Genomic DNA, 18,343 nt, shown 5'->3' with positions numbered 1-18,343 from the left:
TGTTCGTTTCTGTGTGCCCTGTGATTGGCTGGCAACCAATTCAGGGTGTCCCCCGCCTACTGCCCGGAGACAGCTGGGATAGGCTCCAGCACCCCCCGCGACCCTAGTGAGGATCAAGCGGCTCGGAAGATGAATGAATGAATGAATGAATGAATATTTATTCCAATAATTGTTTCCACTTTCGCCTTCTTAGACAAAAATTTTGTCTCCGCTACATGTTGAAGTACCAAAAATCAAGTAGCAGCTTTGTGAGCATTAGACGGCACTGTGTCAATATTAAATTGCGCGAACAGTGACATAAAAAGCCCGGTCGGAATCACGACAACAAACCACAAGTACAGCGCATTGCCTGCAAACGGAAACCTCCAACAAACATACTCAAAGTAAGATTTTTACACGCCAATTACCGGATACTATGGCGAAAACGAGTCAGTGCGTGCGTTCTCATTCCAGAGGTTGACACCCTGATACACGAGGGACACGTTGTTCGTGTTAACAGTCACCAAATACACATTTGATGGATCTTTTATTCTTAAAAAGTTCCACGTAGTGCGTTAAAAGTACAGGAGGAGACGTGTGATTGCGGCACAAGCGCATTCGCGGATGCTAGAAACTGATGGAGGACAATTTGGATTCTACCTCCTTGGAACTTCTTCCAAAGTGTCGATTCGAGAACATTAAACTTATCGGAAAGTTGAGTTTGACAAGGATGTAAATCAACAAAATCATTCCAGGATCATACAAAAAAAAAAAAAGATATGAATAAAAATCCTTGTCCATCAAAATTAACGAGTGTGGCCCCCGCTGGATATGAAAAACCCAACATGGTGGCTCACTGTAATTCCTGAAATGAAGCGTATTGTTTCAGATGCACGCCAATAAATTTGTAACTCGAGTCTGTGAAAATGTTTTGAAGAACGACCTGATACTTAAAAGATGTGACAGTGAGGGTAAAAAGAAAAAAAAAAACAATTCCATCATGTCTCCACGAAGGACGCGTCCTTGAAAATCAATCTAAAAATATGATATGCATGGAGTGAAAACAAGCGCTTTGATCTCCGGGTCCAAAATATGAACTGCTCTTGGACCTGGAGTGTCCACATGATGCAAGCCTCGCTTTTCTCATGCGTGCTATTGTTTAAGAGGCATGGAGAAGTTTCCAGAGTTTTCCAGCAGCCTTCGAGGACATATGGTGCTGGTTAGAAGGATTAGAAGTTCTTGCAGGGTGGAGGTGGGAAGACGAAGAGAAAAAAAAAAAAGGAGGTACGAGTTTTCTGGATTTCAGTCCAAATCATCAGTGCCATCAGGTTTTTTTTCTTCGGAGGAAAAAAAACACTCTTCAGTTCCACTCTTGTAACGTAATGGAGTACACATACTTGGTTATTGTACTTGGATAGGTTTTTCACATATTGCTGGCAACTCTTTGGAACCTCCTCGGCCACAATTCGGTAAATTTCACTCTTTCGTGCACAAATGATAACCTCCATCAGGATGTTTTTTTTTTTCCTCAAGTGTTTTTTATTAGTCTTTAGGCATGAAAAAAGAAATAATGGCAGTGGATGGCAACACACATTGTAGTGGTATGACGTTAAGATTAATTAATGTAAGAGAAAATAATATTTGAAGATCTGTCCGCTCTAAGATAAGATAAGATATCCTTTATTTGTCCCACACTGGGGAAATTTACAGCCTCCAGCAGCAAGAACGTATGTAGAAAGAAGAAAGAAGAAAGAGAAAAAAAAGAACAAACATCTTTCAATTAAATGCAATATGAACACAAAATGGATAAATCGCAGTACTATTTACAATTTTCCTTCACATCATTTAATTATTATTATTATTATGATTGTTATTTTTTATTCATCAGCCTGACAGCAGTCGGTAGGAACGAGCGTCGGTATCTCTCCTTCTTGCAGCGCGGGTGTAACAGTCTCTGGCTGAAGGAGCTACCAAGTGCTGTCAGGGCGGGCTGGAGGGGGTGGGAGGGACTGGCCATCATAGCTTTTAGCTTAGTTAGCATCCTTCTGTTGCCCACCTCCTCCAGAGTGTCAAGGGAGCAACCCAGGACAGAACTGGCCTTCCTGACCAGTCGCTCCAGTCTCTTTCTGTCCCGGGCCGAGATGCTGCCTGACCAGCAGACAATGCCATAATAGATGGCCGAGGCCACCACCGAGTTATAGAACGTCTTAAGGAGTGACCCCTGAACCCCAAAAGACCTCAGTTTCCTGAGTAGGAAGAGTCGGCTAGTTACCCCTGTCCATGAAAGTGTTAATATGATTTCCACAAATCGACACTATTGGTCAGTCCACACATGTGGGTAGGGCACTATTTTTACATATGATTGACCCAATGGCTTGCGCTCTCTAATAATGCTGTGAAATGATGCCCCCCAAAGATGACGCTTTGGGGGGTTCATGAAAAGTGAAGATTTTGATTACTAACATACTTGACATCCTCAATGTGAGCAAGGTGTCAATCAGTCCTAACCTGCAGTAGGTACCCCACCCTTTTCCAACTGAGGTCCATGGTCTCATTTTCATCCCGGCCGCTTCTTACTATGCTGTGAAACGAGTCCGGCAAGAGTTGAAGATGGCAGCTTGACGAAACCATCAGAAACACATCATGTGCAAAATGCAAAGACGTAATTCCAAGAGGGGCAACCCAGTAGCCCAATGGTTAGCACGTCGGCTTCACGGTGCAAAAGTACCGGGTTTGATTCCAGCTCCGGCCTCCCTGTGTGGAGTTTGCATGTTCTCCCCGGGCCTGTGTGGGTTTTCTCCGGGTACTCCGGTTTCCTCCCACATTCCAAAAACATGCGTGGCAGGCTGATTGAACACTCTAAATTGTCCCGAGTGTGAGGGTGAGCATGGATGGTTGTTCGTCTCTGTGTGCCCTGCGATTGGCTGGCAACTGGTTCAGGGTGTCCCCCGCCTACTGCCCGAAGACAGCTGGATATAGGCTGCAACAGCCCCCGCGACCCTAATGAGGATAAATGAATGAATGAATGAATAATTCCGAGATCACCAAACCAAAGAAATTCCATCCATGAAGGTCCCGAACAGAATTTGTGACACAAGGCAGTTTTTCCTGAGGTCAACCCTCACAGGAAACCAAATTGACTTACTGCCGGCAATCTGGACCAAACTCTGACACTGGTCATATAGGGACAGAACAGTCCAAAGGAGGTCCAGTACCCTGTATTTTCCGAACATCCCTCACAGACCTCCCACAGGGACCAATCGTGTGCGCACGGTATTGTGCTTGTGGTGTTCCTTCGGTTAAAAAATAAAAAAGAAAGGGAAAAAAAATGCCTTTTGGTTGGGTTAGTTTTCCATTACACGCTACACAGATCCTCGCCTTACATTCCGTTCATTCCAAAATGACCCACAATGCACTAGTGATCCACCTTCATTTTCTCAAGCCTGCAATGCGTAAACACAATTGCTTGATGGTAACTCGGGTGTTTTGAAAGCACGACGCCGCCGCCAGCTCGCCTCTCCGCCGATTTTGTTTATGCTGCTCGCGAAAGCGCTGTGATTGAAACGTCGGGCCGTTTAAATAAAGCAAACGCCACCGTAAGCTCCCTGGGACTGCGGTGAGCGCACTGTTATGCTAACCTACAGGTCCGTTGGTTAAAACATAAGACCCTAAGACAACTCCGTGAGACTGTAGGAAAAGAACCGTCTCGGAAAGCAATCGAGCGCCTTCGCGTATCGAAAGGGAACATCAAATTGCAGAGATTGAAGAATGGGAGCAGACGCTTTTGAGAAAGGTTCACATTTGGGGTCTTCCTGAAACGCAGCGTTTGGCGTTTAGCCCACCTCGGACGAAAGCGGAAAAGTGTTCCGTTTCCGATTGCTTGCTCCATTTGTGAACATTCATCCTACTTATGATTTTGGAGCAGACGCATTGTGCTGATCTTCAGTTTGGCAGGGAACAAAAGGGCCCAGGATTAGCACGGGGAGCTCTTGACTACCCCAACCCCTCAATGGTACTTTTCAGCTAGTGAGTGTTCTCAGATGGAGCCAAGCTAATTAGTGCTCAGGCGAGTGGCACATGCTCGCATACCTAGTGGCTCGTAAAGATGTTTACCAAGCCCCTGCGGAGGATGGCTCCACAAAAGCAAGCAGAGGAAAGTCCTTTTCTGCGGATAATAGGTGTGCGCACTGAGGTTTTTGCGAGTGGCGGCGACTCCAGCGGATGCGGACTTGCTGCTGGGACGATGGGAGCTCCTTAAAACATGCTGTCGGTTCACAGAAACAAAGTCGCCCGTTCTGGTCTGAAGTGGAAGATGTAGTCCTCGATTGTTTCTGCAGTCGCGAAGGGTGCCAAAATGAGTTTTACTGGCTTTGCCTACAAGGTCTTATTTTTCGTTGAGGAAAGCCACCTTCACACTCCCCCCCCCCCCCCCCCTGGCTTGAATCGCGCTTTGAGAATTTGTTGCCATATTTGCAGTGACTCATTTACTTTGCCTTCCAAGCATTGCCTCATTGGGGCAATCAACGCGCAGGCTTCTCAAAAGACTAGCGAAGGTGGTGATCGCCAACCAGGAGAGATCGTATCGATACTCCTCAGAGATGACGTTGGTGTTGAATTTTGCATGTTTGTCAAAGAAGGCTTCCGCTTGAACTCGGATCAACGCTCAAACGCCTTTCTCGGAGCTGTACGGACACAGGAAGTGACACCGTTGCATTGGAACATGCGGAACCTTTTCGATTGAACACAAAGCTGAAAGCCATGACTTGTGCTCTTGCGTGAATGACAACAGCCTTGTTGCCATAGCACCTTGGTTGAAAATTACCGTCTTAACCCTTGTGTGCTCCAAATTAAAAAGGCCTTATGTTACGCATTTTACAATTTTTGTAATGATGTATTTTGTGTGATAAAAACATTTTTTGTTTCAAACACTCAAAATGTTCAGAGGCATCTGTGCTATCCATACATATATAGTTTTTATTAGTTCTTTGGGATTTTTTTATTCTTTATTTTTTGCAAAAGGAAAAAAAAAATTGTGTCTGGTGGTCCCAACCAAGCCCTACTAACAATCCCGACCGGACGTGTTCATGTAAAATGCATTGGTTTGAAGCCTCCTGCAAAAAAGCAAACTCATTTGCGATCCTCTGGTGCCACCTAAAAGTTGGAATGACCTCAACCCAACAATGTGGCATGCATACGTCTGTCCAAGCGAAAACAAAGCGATTGACGTAAAAATCGCGTGAAATGCATGTTTACACATTAGATTTACGATGCATTCAAAAATATGAATTATAATGGGTCTCTACGGTGCAAAATATGTCAATTGTGAAGATTAAGGTATCAAAACGTTTTTTTATTATTGCTGCAATGCCTGAGAATTATCAGGCGGTGACGTCATGAAATGTAGGCCATTTTAGAACTCCTCCATAAGTTTCAGCTCTCTCGTGTTTTTCTGAATGCCTTTGCCTTTGATTCAAAGACATCATTTTACATTTATCGCAAGCGGTGCACTACGAGGGTTAAAGCTACAGATCTAACGCCCAAATGCGGCAATACTATTCCTTCCTATCTATCGTTGGTAGGTAGGTCTGGAACGTATCCCCTGTCCTGAACTGGGGCTGACTATATTTGACCTCCCCTGTGTATTTCTTTCCAGGGACCTGAGGGGCCTCCAGGACTCAAGGTAAGTTATCTTTTTTTTTTTTAATTTACAACCTTACCTTCTCAATAAATAATACCCGATCGCGGCCTTCACAGGAAGTGGCCGCCGATGAAGATACGCGATATGGCACGCGGCGTGGGCTTGAATAGACATGTTTAGGGCTATAACTCTACCGGCGCGGTGAACGGAGAGTGAACAGAGTGAAAAGTGTAAGGCGGGCGATACAGGCCGAGGGCCGCTGATGCGAGGAGCAGATGTTGGCCATATCCAGCCATCAGGTAGCTGCCAGTGTTTGTTCAGTGTAACCCAATCAGACGCTTCCTGTCTGTGCTGTCATGCGTCGGCAGGACCTGACCGCCGGCAAAGGCGATGTGTGTGTGTGGAGGGGGGGTCGGCGGGTCAACGATGACACGCCGGCTGGTTAATGACCGGCGAGCCCGGCCCCCCGAGGCTCACTCGATTAGGGTTTTCCCGTCGTGCGGTGTGAAGGAGCTTTTTCAGGTGCCAGTCGGGTGATTGAGGTGACGACAGCTAATTTCAGCCACTCGAGGTGTTTCTAAAGAACGGCGGTTACCGTGGCGGCGGTACATCGCAGTGTCCGTGTCCGTCATTCTTTCCTGAGTTTTGAAATGCTTCAATATGCAGTGGATGGGATCATTTGTCACCCTGCATAATGCTTTCTGCCGTGACGTTTTAAAGTGCCTCAAGGCTTTTTCTCATTATTTTCCCAGGGTTCACTGGGGCCTCCTGGTATTCCAGGTGTTGATGGACTGAAGGTGAGTTCATTCCAGTAAAAACACATTTCGGCGCTGCAGTAGTTGATTCTCGACCTTCGTTTTTCGGCTTTTTGAATTTTTTTATTATCGTTCTTGTGTGAGGGAGAGGGGGGGGAAAAAAAGTATTATATCTTGCCTCATAAAATGACCACAGTGCGAACGCGCGTGTCCGACTCGGTTCTGCATCGGATTCCCAAAGCAAACAAAGAGGGCACGCCGCAGGTGTTTCTCAACGAGGGGGGGGGGGGGGGGGAATGAGACGGGCGGAGCGCACTGATGGGGAATCATTTAAGAGATGCCGTCTTTCTAATCTCAGTCCGACATCGAGAATATGAGAGCGTCTGTGCGGCTTGAAGAGGAAACTGAGAGGCCAGGCCAAAGTCGGATTGAATTTCCAGTCACTATGCATGTCGACCGTTTGTCAGATTTTCAACGTTGAATGTGGCAGATTTGTCTGAATCGACAGTGTCGAATCGATCCCCTTCGCTGGAGAAATAATGCTGATGCAGCATTTTGTGTGTGTGTGTGTGTGTGTGTGTGTATGTGTGTGTGTGTGTGTGTGTGTGTTTTGTGGGCTGTCCATAGGGGGATCTTGGCATCCCGGGACTGGACGGCATCCCCGGAGCCAAGGTCTGGTGCCACACGTATTCCGTGTCTTCATTCATTCATTCATTCATTCATTCATTCATTCATTCATTCATTCATTCATCTTCCGAGCCGCTTGATCCTCACTAGGGTCGCAGGGGAGCCTATCCCAGCTGTCTCCGGGCAGTAGGCGGGGGACACCCTGAATCGGTTGCCAGCCAATCGCAGGGCACACAGAAACGAACAACCATTCGCACCCACACTCACACCTAGGGACAATTTAGAGTGTTCAATCAGCCTGCCACACATGTTTTTGGAATGTGGGAGGAAACCGGAGCACCCGGAGAAAACCCACGCAGGCCCGGGGGAGAACATGCAAACTCCACACAGGGAGGCCGGAGCTGGAATCGAACCCGGTACCTCTGCACTGTGAAGCCGACGTGCTAACCACTGGACTACCGGGCCGCCCCCGTGTCATCATGCCATCTCATATTTTCTTCCTCCTTCCTCTTCCCTTTCTTTTTTTTTTCCTCTTCCACCTTCTTTTTTGGAACAAATATGTTTGATCGACTGTGCATGGATATAGATATAATAACGTTATTGTGAAAAATGTGACTCCCTGTTATGACTGGGTGAGCTGGGGGGGAATCGGATACTTGATGTTCTGTCTGGGGATAAATGCTGCCACAACACAAGAGAATTGTCGTAATCCATCATGAATTGAGCACCCTGGATACAATCTGACCCACTGCGGGCGTCGCTAATACCCTCTGCTTTCTTTGCCAACAGGGTGAAATGGGAGAGCGAGGTGAAAAGGTAAGCGTCTCACTCAGATCCTTCAGGATGATTGTCCACTCCAGTTAATTCGACCACCGGGGGAGTAGCCATTGCTCCTCCGTGCTCACCTTAAAAGCGGAAGCCCTTTGTGGCGACGAGATTTGCCTGCGGCTGGGGCGGCCCGGTAGTCCAGTGGTTAGCACGTCGGCTTCACAGTGCAGAGGTACCGGGTTCGATTCCAGCTCCGGCCTCCCTGTGTGGAGTTTGCATGTTCTCCCCGGGCCTGCGTGGGTTTTCTCCGGGTGCTCCGGTTTCCTCCCACATTTCCAAAAATATGCATGGCAGGCTGATTGAACACTCTAAATTGTCCCTAGGTTTGAATGTGAGCGTGGATGGTTGTTCGTCTATGTGTGCCCTGTGATTGGCTGGCAACCGATTCAGGGTGTCCCCCGCCTACTGCCCGGAGACAGCTGGGATAAGCTCCAGCACCCCCCGCGACCCTAGTGAGGATCAAGCGGTTAGGAAGATGAATGAATGAATGAATGAATGGTTGGAGGTGCGACCGCGAAGCCCAACCGATTACTTCAAGGCCCACTGCGCCGCTTGATCCCCCACCCCCGCCCCTCCCTCCTGTCTCACGTGATGTTTTGCAACTCCTCAAAGCAATGACGACGACCCCGCCCTCTCCCCCACTGCATAGCAATCGGGTGATCAATGGCACCATAATATGTCGGACTCATTAAAAATGCCCCTAACTGACATCACATGAAGTACTGGGAACATGTGTGAACCATTTTGAGTGACACTGAAGTGGATTTAAGATGTTCATAAAAGTGCCCAATCTGCGCCCTTTTTATTAGCTGCTCTCGATGAATAAAGCAGAAAACTCCTCTGAGGGTTTCGTTAGTTTGTCCGCATTGGAAAATCATTTCTGTTTTCATTTGTTGCAGGGCGATATGGGGGAAGAAGGACCGAGAGGGGAAACCGGTGAGAAGGTGCGTTCATGCCGTTGTCTTCGATTCCGTTACGCTTTCAAATCACGTTTATTCGAGTGGGCCGGCGGCGGTCACACGAGGGCCGAATATCGCAAGTCGGACGCTGTCCGGCGGTGTTTGTAAAAAGTCAATTCCGCTTCGCAAATGTAGGGGGAGCCCGGCGGCAAGGCCTGAAAAGAAAAGATAAAAATGTCAATGTCGACAGATCGTGTTTCACTCTGGCAGCTTGTCAAATGGAGAGCCGACAAAAAGACAAACTTTTGCAGAGCGGTCAACAGCATTTGGATTGCACGTCATTTTCACAAGTTTTCACGCCGCCTCGATGATTATTGTTCGAGTGAAAATATGTCAAGTGCCTGACAAAAGATATTTTCATCTTTAAAATGTGTTTCAAATGACATTTATGGCCTGGAATGTTCAATTGCTCTATTTGGTATCACATCAGTATGTGGAGGAGAGTCTGTTAAGATCCACAAAAATATATCATTTCCCTTTGCGGACAGCAGATGATTTGTGCTTTTTTATTCATTCATTCATTCATCTTCCGAGCCGCTTGATCCTCACTAGGGTCGCGGGGGTGCTGGAGCCCATCCCAGCTGTCTCCGGGCAGTAGGCGGGGGACACCCTGAATCGGTCGCCAGCCAATCGCAGGGCACACAGAAACGAACAACCATTTGCACTCACACTCACACCTAGGGACAATTTAGAGTGTTCAATCAGCCTGCCACGCATGTTTTTGGAATGTGGGAGGAAACCGGAGCACCCGGAGAAAACCCACGCAGGCCCGGGGAGAACGTGCAAACTCCACATAGGGAGGCCGGAGCTGGAATCGAACCCGGTACCTCTGCACTGTGAAGCCCACGTGCTAACCACTGGACTACCGGGCCGCCCTGTGCTTTTTTAATTTAAATTTTTTTTTTTTTTTGCAGTTTTATGAAAGCAGTCGGTATCAAAACAAACATCCGACTGATCGCAGGAGTGCCGCGCTGAAAACGTCACTGTCAATTTGGTGCCGCTCAGCTCTGATTGTTTCTCACTTAACACGTCTGCCAAAAAAAAAAAAAAAGACTCGGCTCACGGGAAACAGATGCGGAACATCACGTGTGGAAAATGAGATAGCGGCGAACACTCCGGCTACCTTGGAAGCAAAGTGAAATACTATGAATGAACAATTGCAATCGAGTTGAGATCATGCGCGGTTATTACATGATGAGAGGAGACGGGTTAGTGCGAGGAGCTGGAAATGCAGTCGGGAAGAGTCCATTTCTGCCGGACAAAGTATTGAATTCCGAGCAAATATTTGTCATTGTCAAAGCAGGAGCGCCATCCATCAGCGGCTGGATATGTGTTTTGTTTTTTTTGTTTTTTTTTGGGGGGGGGGGGGGGGGGAAGGCGGATGCGAGATGAGGGCACGCGGTGATGCCAAAGTTAACAATAGGCAGCACGCACTGCGGGGAAAATAGCGGGAACGCTCTGGGAAAGAGCAAAAACCGCAGAGAATGATGTCCCGAGGGAACTTTGCACGTTACAAAGGGGGGTTTGTTTAGACAGGATTGGGAGGAACTTGTGGGTTGGGGGGTGGGAGGGAGTAGTGGGGGGGTGGGGGGGGTCGGACCCAGAGGAGAAAGCAAATGACAAGATGATAGATCCACCTTCACTTCGATGCACTGAGGCCAACGATGCCATTCGTTATGAATGGTTTTTGTTTTCAACCCATGCGGTCATGCTGGAGTCTTTACAAGGGCTGCACGTGCACAAAATGTTGCGGACGCTGTTCTGAACAGTGGCGGATGCTGGTCTGTCAAGGAGGGGGGGAAGCTCGATTTCGGCCTACATCATAAAATGTGTCAGTTTATTGATACGTGAATTCAACTCTCCGTTCCTTTTCAAAAAAAAAATGTAAAGGATGCCTTCATCATAAGATCGGCTGATTGGCTCATTTCGCTGTCAATCAAAAGTGATTCAGCCTCAGACTGATCATCCAATCATCATGCAGAAAAGCTGAGCGTCCGGGTCAGCCGATAATAAACGCCCACTGTCCACAGACTCCCAGAGACGCTGAGCGTCCGATGGGCGGGACAAAACCAGCATTTATCCAATGACTCGTCTTGTTTCAATGCATTGGGACAACCTACGCTGAACTCTCGAGTCGCTCAGCGTCCACACAGTCGAAAGCACAGTGAAGCTCCTCAATGAAAACGACCACGGCATATCTATATACAACAGTGCCACTTTGGAGTTGGAACTTGGTTCGTCAGTCACAAGAAGGAGTCTTGCCCCAAAAACGTTGTCATTTGCCAGCGGCTGGACCGACTGTCCGTCGTCATCAGTCCGCGATTATTTCAAGCCAAATCAAAATGCAATCGTCATCGATATTTTAACCGCCCCTCCCTTATCGCTAAATTATAGTTCAGCGTCGCTATTTTTGGGCGTCACTAAATTTCACCACTCTCTGCCAGTCAGTCAATCATCAGTCTGCCAAAGGAAAAAAAAACCGTCGTCCATCAGATGAAAAATCCAATTTGATGTAAATGGTAATTCATTCATCCATTCATCTTACGAACTGCTTTATTGGATTGCATTTACATAATTAGTGCATCTACATCATACAGTGTCAACCAAAACAGCTTTATAAAGCCTCATGTACACCTGTTTGAAACTTCATCTATTGAACTGTAAAGTACAGCGGGAGCATGATGGTGGCTGCTTGCTGCTGATTTAACTCCTAAAACGCCAACGTGTTTTACTTTATAGCTTAAAATGACTTACTTTAACCAGTATCCTGCTGGGCGTTGTGGCCAAGGTTGCAATTCAATCCAAGTCGGTCACATTTCTGCTGCTCTCTCTAAATCCATGCGAACGTCAACTTTCTTTGTCCTTCTTCTTCTTGTCTGAGTTTATTGTTGTATTACATGTCTTTGGTGAATACAGCCACCTACTGTACAGGAACCACAATGCACAATGAAATGAACAAGCAATACACATATCCAAGGATCATTTGAACTATGACATATCAGTCAATATAAACACGGAGTGATGTCTTGTTAACTCATGAGTGATGCCCTCTAGTGTCTAAATGGTATTACTCATTTAGTGAATGCTATTACTCATTTAGCCACTAGAGGGAAGCAGTACTCTATGAAACATCACTCACCAGTCGACGAGACCTCAGTCAATGCAACACGTGTTCCATTGCGCCCAACCTGCGGGCCAGACGGCACTGATTTTATGACAGGGGCCGAGGGCCGAATGAAATTCGACCGCGGGCCGGATTTGGCCCGCGGGCCGGACTTTGGACATACCTGGCATATACTGTACTGTATACTCAAGGGATGCAAGCCCGCTCTATTAACCCCACAAACAAACCCACAAGACAGGTGGGGCATGACATCGGTTCTGATGGCATGCACAACTCTGGCCAAACTCTTCATTTTCCTTGCATCTGCATCCCCAAAACATCCATCCCAAATTAATCAGTGCAAAAACAGAAAATGGCAAAACCCTCTCTGATATTCTTTTCCATCTGCTGCCAACAGTGCACAATCCATTTGTGTTTGCTAACATGCAAATTCTCATTTTAGCTTGTTCGTCTGTTGAAATGAGAGTAGTGGAGTGAAATGTTGATGACTCGTATGCAGCTGCTCATGGAGCTGCCACCATCCAGACATCCTCTCTTTGGCAAATAGCTGGAAAATTGCCCAATTTACCAAGCAGCGGTCGTGCTTTTATCCTCAACTTGCAGTGCTCAGCGAGAGTCGCGGCTGCCTGTAAATTGGAGCCGTGGCGACACACTATAATCGCAGGACTGAGCCTTAGTATACTAATTGGACCGGTCGGGATGTTTCAGTGCGCCGTGCCACACGCAGCTGCGGTTTCGGCGGCGGCGTCTTGTGGCTCGCGTTGAAATATTTATGAAATCAGGAAGTCCCCATAAATTGTCCAGCGAGGGCCCACGGTGACGAACCGGCCCCCGGTTTGTGTGAAGTGCGTATGTTGCATCTTCTGATAATTGTTCTCACGTGAGTCACTGGTGGCATTTCAAAATAAAAGCAGACACCCCCCGCTGATAAATTGCCCAGCGTTGCATAGGGTAGCACTTTGACAAGAGTGCTTAGACTGAATTAATTGCTTGACTAGCAGTTTAACAAGGCCTAGCTAATATTTTTTTTCATGTGACATTTAAGAAAATGAATACAGCTGCAGGTGTCAAGTGGGTTTTGCTGCGCTGAAGTCATTCCTCCAAATGAGCCTTTGGGCTCATGTGCAAATTCTTTCAATTGCAATTCTTGAGCAAATGTGTTGAAAGCAACCTTGTCGGGAGTTCAGACACGCCAACGCTCAAAGCCGCCTTGTACGCCATGCAGCATAATGTGTCCCATAAAAAGCTTGAAGTGCTCAGCAGTGACTGAGCAGCAGGCAAGCGAGGAGAAAACCACAAAGCAAAACCTGCTCTCTGATGCCTTTTTTTTCCCCTCCCCAGCGACCGCACTTCATTAGATTCGTTGGCCCCTTGTTTTGTCTGCAAGGTGACACATGAGGGCAGTCTGGCTTCTTCATGTCTCCAATTAGCAGAAAGCTATTCAAGCATTTATACCATATCCTACCAGTTTGCTAGTACATAGTACGGCCTTTGTCCTCACTAGTAATATAATTCAGCACACTAGTAAGAAGGAATAGCGGGCCCTCATAAAACACCTTGGGACATTTTAGAGCCTAAATGTTAACTAGTTGTCACCTGCCCCGTCCAAGTTCCTGGATAAAAGCAGTTGTTGCCCAACTCCATGATAATAATAATCTCAACACAGATAGTCTACATCAGGTATGTCCAAAGTCCGGCCCGCGGGCCAAATCCGGCCCGCGGTCGAATTTCATCCGGCCCTCTGCCCCTGTCATAAAATCAGTGCCGTCTGGCCCGCAGGTTGGCCGCAATGGAACACGTGTTGCATTGACTGAGATCTCGTAGACTGGTGAGTGATGTTTCATAGAGTACTGCTTCCCTGTAGTGGCTAAATGAGTAATAGCATTCACTAAATGAGTAATAGCATTTAGACACTAGAGGGCATCACTCACGAGTTAACAAGACATCACTCCGTGTTTATATTGACTGATATGTCATATTTCAAATGATCCTTGCAGTTGTGGATATGTGTATTGCTTGTTCATTTCCCTGTTGTTCGAGTCAAAGGTTTTGTGACTATTGAAAAGTCATGGTGATACATTTTATGTTTCAAATCAATCAATTTGCACTCGGGAGACTTCTGTTTAAGAAAAAGTCAAGTGAATAAGCAGTTGCATGTGAAATACCCGTTTCAAATGAACCAAAAGAAATTCTTAAGATTGTTGAAATTAAAATAAAAATGGAAATGTGAAACAGACTGGCTTACTAAAATTTGTTGAACAATATTGTTGTTCAATGTAAAGAATGTCAGCCAAGGTCGGCCCCCCGACATTTTACCACGTAAAATCTGGCCCCCTTGGCAAAAAGTTTGGACACCCCTGGTCTACATGAAAAGTTATAGCCATAGTACAGAAACCTCTCTGGTCATGGTCACCAATGACCTCACCACAGACTTTGAGACGGCTACCACCTTATCCTCCTCCTGCCATTCTTGGTTCACTTCATATCTCACAGAGTTTGTCTCTTTGGGAGGAGCATAGTTGGCTACGCTCTTTGTCACATATGGTGTCCATCAAGGATCAATCCTTAGCCCGATCCTTTTCACCTTTTTTTTTTTGCCTTGCAGGGGGATGCAGGCTCCTCAGCGGCAGGCATCAAGGTAAAGCACTTGAACAAGCTGAAACCCCAAAACAGCATGACCAAGTATTGTCTTTTGCTTGTGTTCCAGGGCGAACCCGGAGAGCCCGGAAGAAGCGGACACAAGGTAATGATGGCTTTTCTGCTGCTGAAGCTATAAAGCAAATTGATGTCTGCGGCACCAGACGGACTAAAGTTGTGTGCACTCATGATGCGCAAGATCACATCACTCAGGATCGAGTTTTGACAAGTGAATTCCAATCTGAGTCGAGCCTTTGTCTCCAAAGTGCAGAATGATGACCGAGGTCCACGGGAGGCAGACCGAGCAGAAACTGACGCTTGAGTTTTGGCTTCGAAGCACCTCGGCGATCTCGCTTTTCATTTTCTTTGGCTCGAGGCACCCTAACCTCCCATGATCATACAATCCTAGAGGATGGACCAAAAATATCTGATTTGGGTTTGAAATGTGGGCGGCCCGGTGGTCGACCGGTTAGCACGTCGACCGCAGAGTGCAGAGATGCCGGGTTCGATTCCAGCTCTGGCCTTCCTGTGTGGAGCTTGCATGTTCTCCCTGCGTGGGTTTTCTCCGGGTACTCTGGTTTCTTCCCACAGTCCAAAAACATGAGTGGGAGACTGATTGAACACTCGAGATTGTCTCTAGGTGTGAGTGTGAGCGTGGATGACTCGTCCGTCTCTGTGTGCCCTGCAATTGGCAGGCAACCGGTTCAGGGTGTCCCCCGCCTACTGCCCGAAGATGCCTTGGATAGGGTCCAGCTACCCCTGCGACCCTTGTGAGGATAAAACAGTTCAGAAAATGGATGATTGATGGGTTTGAAATGTTTAAACGGGGAAGCAAGTGGCAGGTTGTTTTCAACAGGAACTAAACTCGAGAATTTCTGCAATACATTGTATGTGCCATAATTACTCAAAACAGGGTATTCGGATTAATATTATGTTCTTGGGAATCTGAAGCAAGGTCAAACACATTTCTGACAGGCTTATAGGGTGTGCCCGATGTAGCACCATCCCTGCATGTATCCTGGGGTATTTAACATAATGCCAGATTGATCTTGTCACTTTTTTGGGGCGGGGGGGACCAGATCTGGTACATGCAATGTAGTCTTACCCAAAAAAATGTTTGATTGAAGTTGTCCTTCAATGCCCAATACAGTCCCGCAGGACATAATTTCTCTTTTGTGGCATCATACAAACGCGGGAGCTTTTAGCAAACACTCGCACACAATTTACAGCCACTGCAATTGTTCTGACAGGCTGACGTACGATTATCCCCGACTCGGCATCACATGAAGTTATGGTTGCGCATTAAACGCCACTGTTGGACGCCCTCACACAATTTGTCGCAAATGCAGAAGATGCCGCGAGAAAGGCTTTTCTTCATGACTTTTACGACGCTTTCATTTGCCACAGTGTCAATTTACAGCTTTCCCCTTGATCCCCCCGTGTGGCGTTACAGCTAATCTTTCCATCCCATACGCCGTAAACACGGACATTGGCACGGAGTTGTAGATCATCTGCAGCCCAAGTTGTTGTTTGGAGAGTCTCTCCTAAGCCTCGCCGAGAGACTTGATTGTCGGCGCGTTATTCAAAGTTGTCGGCGACATCGAAAGCTACGCCAACCTCCTAATGATCTCCGAGCCACGGCTGCTTTTGCAAGTTAATCGCATTGCAGGTTGCGAGTTTGAGTGACTTAACAAACTAATCCATGAAGATGGCATGGTTTGGTGTGAAAGTGCATGTGCGGTACCTTCTCCCGGTGACAGCCTCCAGCGACGGACGACGAGGCACAGCAGGTCGATAAAATGAGATTTGACAGAAGCCCAAAACTCTTGGGTCGGTGTCGTTCATTCTGTCCATTTTCAATTGGCAAATCAAAAATCGAAAAAGGAAGCATATGGTGAGTCAGGGGTAGTGGGTGGATTAGGGTGGACTTCTTCTTTTAAATTTGTTTTTAATCAAAAACAAAATAATGAAAACATGATGCCGAGCCATATCAGGACTTTTTCTTTTTCTTTTTTTTTTTTTAATTAACAGATTTTTTTGTATGTCCCTTGTGCTAAAAAGGAAAGTGTGTAGAGTTTCTGTAGCAGAACTCCATAAGTGCAGTCAATAAATGGGCCAGCACTCACTATCCACATTCTTGCATTTTGCTCTCGCCAGGTGTACCTATTAACTCATTCAGTACCAGCCAATTCTAGACCAAGTCTGAAAAGACGTTTAAAAACGTCTTTGGGAGTGAATGAGTTAAAAACTCAAACTCAGTCCTGTGTTTTCAGATTTATTTCAATCTGAACCTAAAATAGTATTCTGGAGTCAAATGTGTTTGATGATAAAGGAAATGAGGAGTCACCTTGGTTTTTTTGGGGAGGGCGGGGGTTGTTTTTTTGGGTGGAGGGTGGTGTTTCGATTGCCAATTGAACATGTGAAGAACGAATGTTCTGTGGATCCCCGAAGCGGGCGCCTCTTAGCTTAGCTTGGCTGTAACATGTCGCAACTCTTCCTGTGTAGGGAGAGCCAGGACTTCCAGGGCTGCCTGGACTGCCAGGAATTAAGGTAAATGATTTGCTGCTTCCACCCCTACTAGTGTCACACCTTCTCCCGACCCGCTTTCCATCTGCTTCAGCCCACCACAGCAAAAACTCAACCACCTTTGTGTTGCAAACAAAAAATGCATTAGCATTGTGTTTTGTTTTTGTTTTTATTTTATTTTTTTGTGTGGCTCCATCTGCATCCTTACTCATTTAAATTTATTTCACATTGTTTTCTGGATGTTAAACTGTAGTTATTCCCTTTAAAATATATTTTTTTAATCCTATCTTTGGGGTGTCTGGAACAGATTAGAGCTGCATTCTTTTTGTGGGGCACAATCTGCTTTGATTGAGACTTTTGGAAAAAATAAATCACAAAAAAAAACATGTTTCGTGTCATTGGTTATAGGATTTTGATATTTGATAAAGCCTCCTTTTATTTTGCCATCTTTGTTGAAAAAAAAAAACAAAAAAAGGACAAGGAGTGCAAGGCCAGCAGATTTAAATAAAATATCAACACAAGTGGAAGTGACCCAGGAACATTATTGCTGCTACTGCAGGAACATTATTGCTGCTACTGCACAAAAAAGAAGTTCAAAACCAGATGGTTGTAAATAAATATTTACCTGTCTCATCAGCAATATGACAAGAATTCACACAAGATGCTTACAAGTGCACAAATAAGTTAGCCACTGCTACAAGAAGGCCATCCCGAGTTGCAGTGGTGTTTGTTTTGCATTCCGTTTTCGAGGCTGTCAGGTCGTAGACCATCAATGGGCCGCTGTCGATCGTGTCCACCGTTGTGGGCTTAATATGTGTGAAGTTGCGTGGACGGTTGTTTGCATCTCCTGGCTGAGTCACCTGATTTTTTTCATGTATGGAGAAAAAACTGTCAACAATGCACTGATTGCACAAATGTCTACTGTGCTTTTTTTTAATGCTTGTCAAGCTTAATACTGCACTTTTTTTAACTTAAGAGGCTTGAATGCTTGATGGATCTAACAGCATTTTGCTAACGTAGCACTCACCTAATTCTGAGCCTGCACTCTCACCGCTTTCTGCATCGTCCGCCGACCTCTCGAGCGTGTGACGGCAGGCGCTCGGTCGCAGATGGTTTAGCGATACGCCGACATTGAACTAAGCATCGCACTTCATAGCATCCCCTAACTCCTCGTAAGTCCAAGACAAGAAATCCTACTGACTTTCCAACTGGGTCCGAACCGTCGGTACACATTGCGACACAGTCTTGGGAACAAGATGCTGAAGTGGCT

General features: G+C 46.4%; 1 protein-coding gene and 1 long non-coding RNA gene across 15 annotated transcripts in view; one reads left to right on the top strand and one right to left on the bottom strand.

The window, feature by feature from the left end:
- Window positions 1-18,343, top strand: part of LOC127608917 (collagen alpha-1(XXV) chain) — a 95,397-nt gene that overhangs the window by 63,377 nt on the left and 13,677 nt on the right. For 13 of the 14 annotated variants that reach the window (XR_007964411.1, XM_052078527.1, XM_052078499.1 and 10 more), the window contains 8 exons: window positions 5,633-5,659; window positions 6,370-6,414; window positions 7,000-7,044; window positions 7,789-7,815; window positions 8,727-8,771; window positions 14,516-14,548; window positions 14,618-14,653; window positions 17,053-17,097. Coding sequence is in view for 13 of the 14 variants with exons in the window: in XM_052078527.1 (XP_051934487.1) it covers window positions 5,633-5,659; window positions 6,370-6,414; window positions 7,000-7,044; window positions 7,789-7,815; window positions 8,727-8,771; window positions 14,516-14,548; window positions 14,618-14,653; window positions 17,053-17,097 (303 nt within the window). In the remaining variant the exon portion in view is untranslated. The remainder of the gene's footprint in view (window positions 1-5,632; window positions 5,660-6,369; window positions 6,415-6,999; window positions 7,045-7,788; window positions 7,816-8,726; window positions 8,772-14,515; window positions 14,549-14,617; window positions 14,654-17,052; window positions 17,098-18,343) is intronic. The other variant, XM_052078468.1, reaches the window with a different exon arrangement.
- Window positions 7,345-9,655, bottom strand: LOC127609157 (uncharacterized). Its single transcript, XR_007964476.1, has 2 exons — window positions 9,614-9,655; window positions 7,345-7,419 (listed from the first exon to the last, which is right to left on the bottom strand). It is a non-coding gene; the product is annotated as an uncharacterized LOC127609157 (long non-coding RNA).

Source organism: Hippocampus zosterae, chromosome 1 (assembly GCF_025434085.1).
Source record: "Hippocampus zosterae strain Florida chromosome 1, ASM2543408v3, whole genome shotgun sequence".
Lineage (NCBI taxonomy): Eukaryota > Metazoa > Chordata > Actinopteri > Syngnathiformes > Syngnathidae > Hippocampus > Hippocampus zosterae.
The sequence above is the reverse complement of the archived record's forward strand: the minus strand, read 5'-3'. Positions and strand labels throughout refer to the sequence as shown.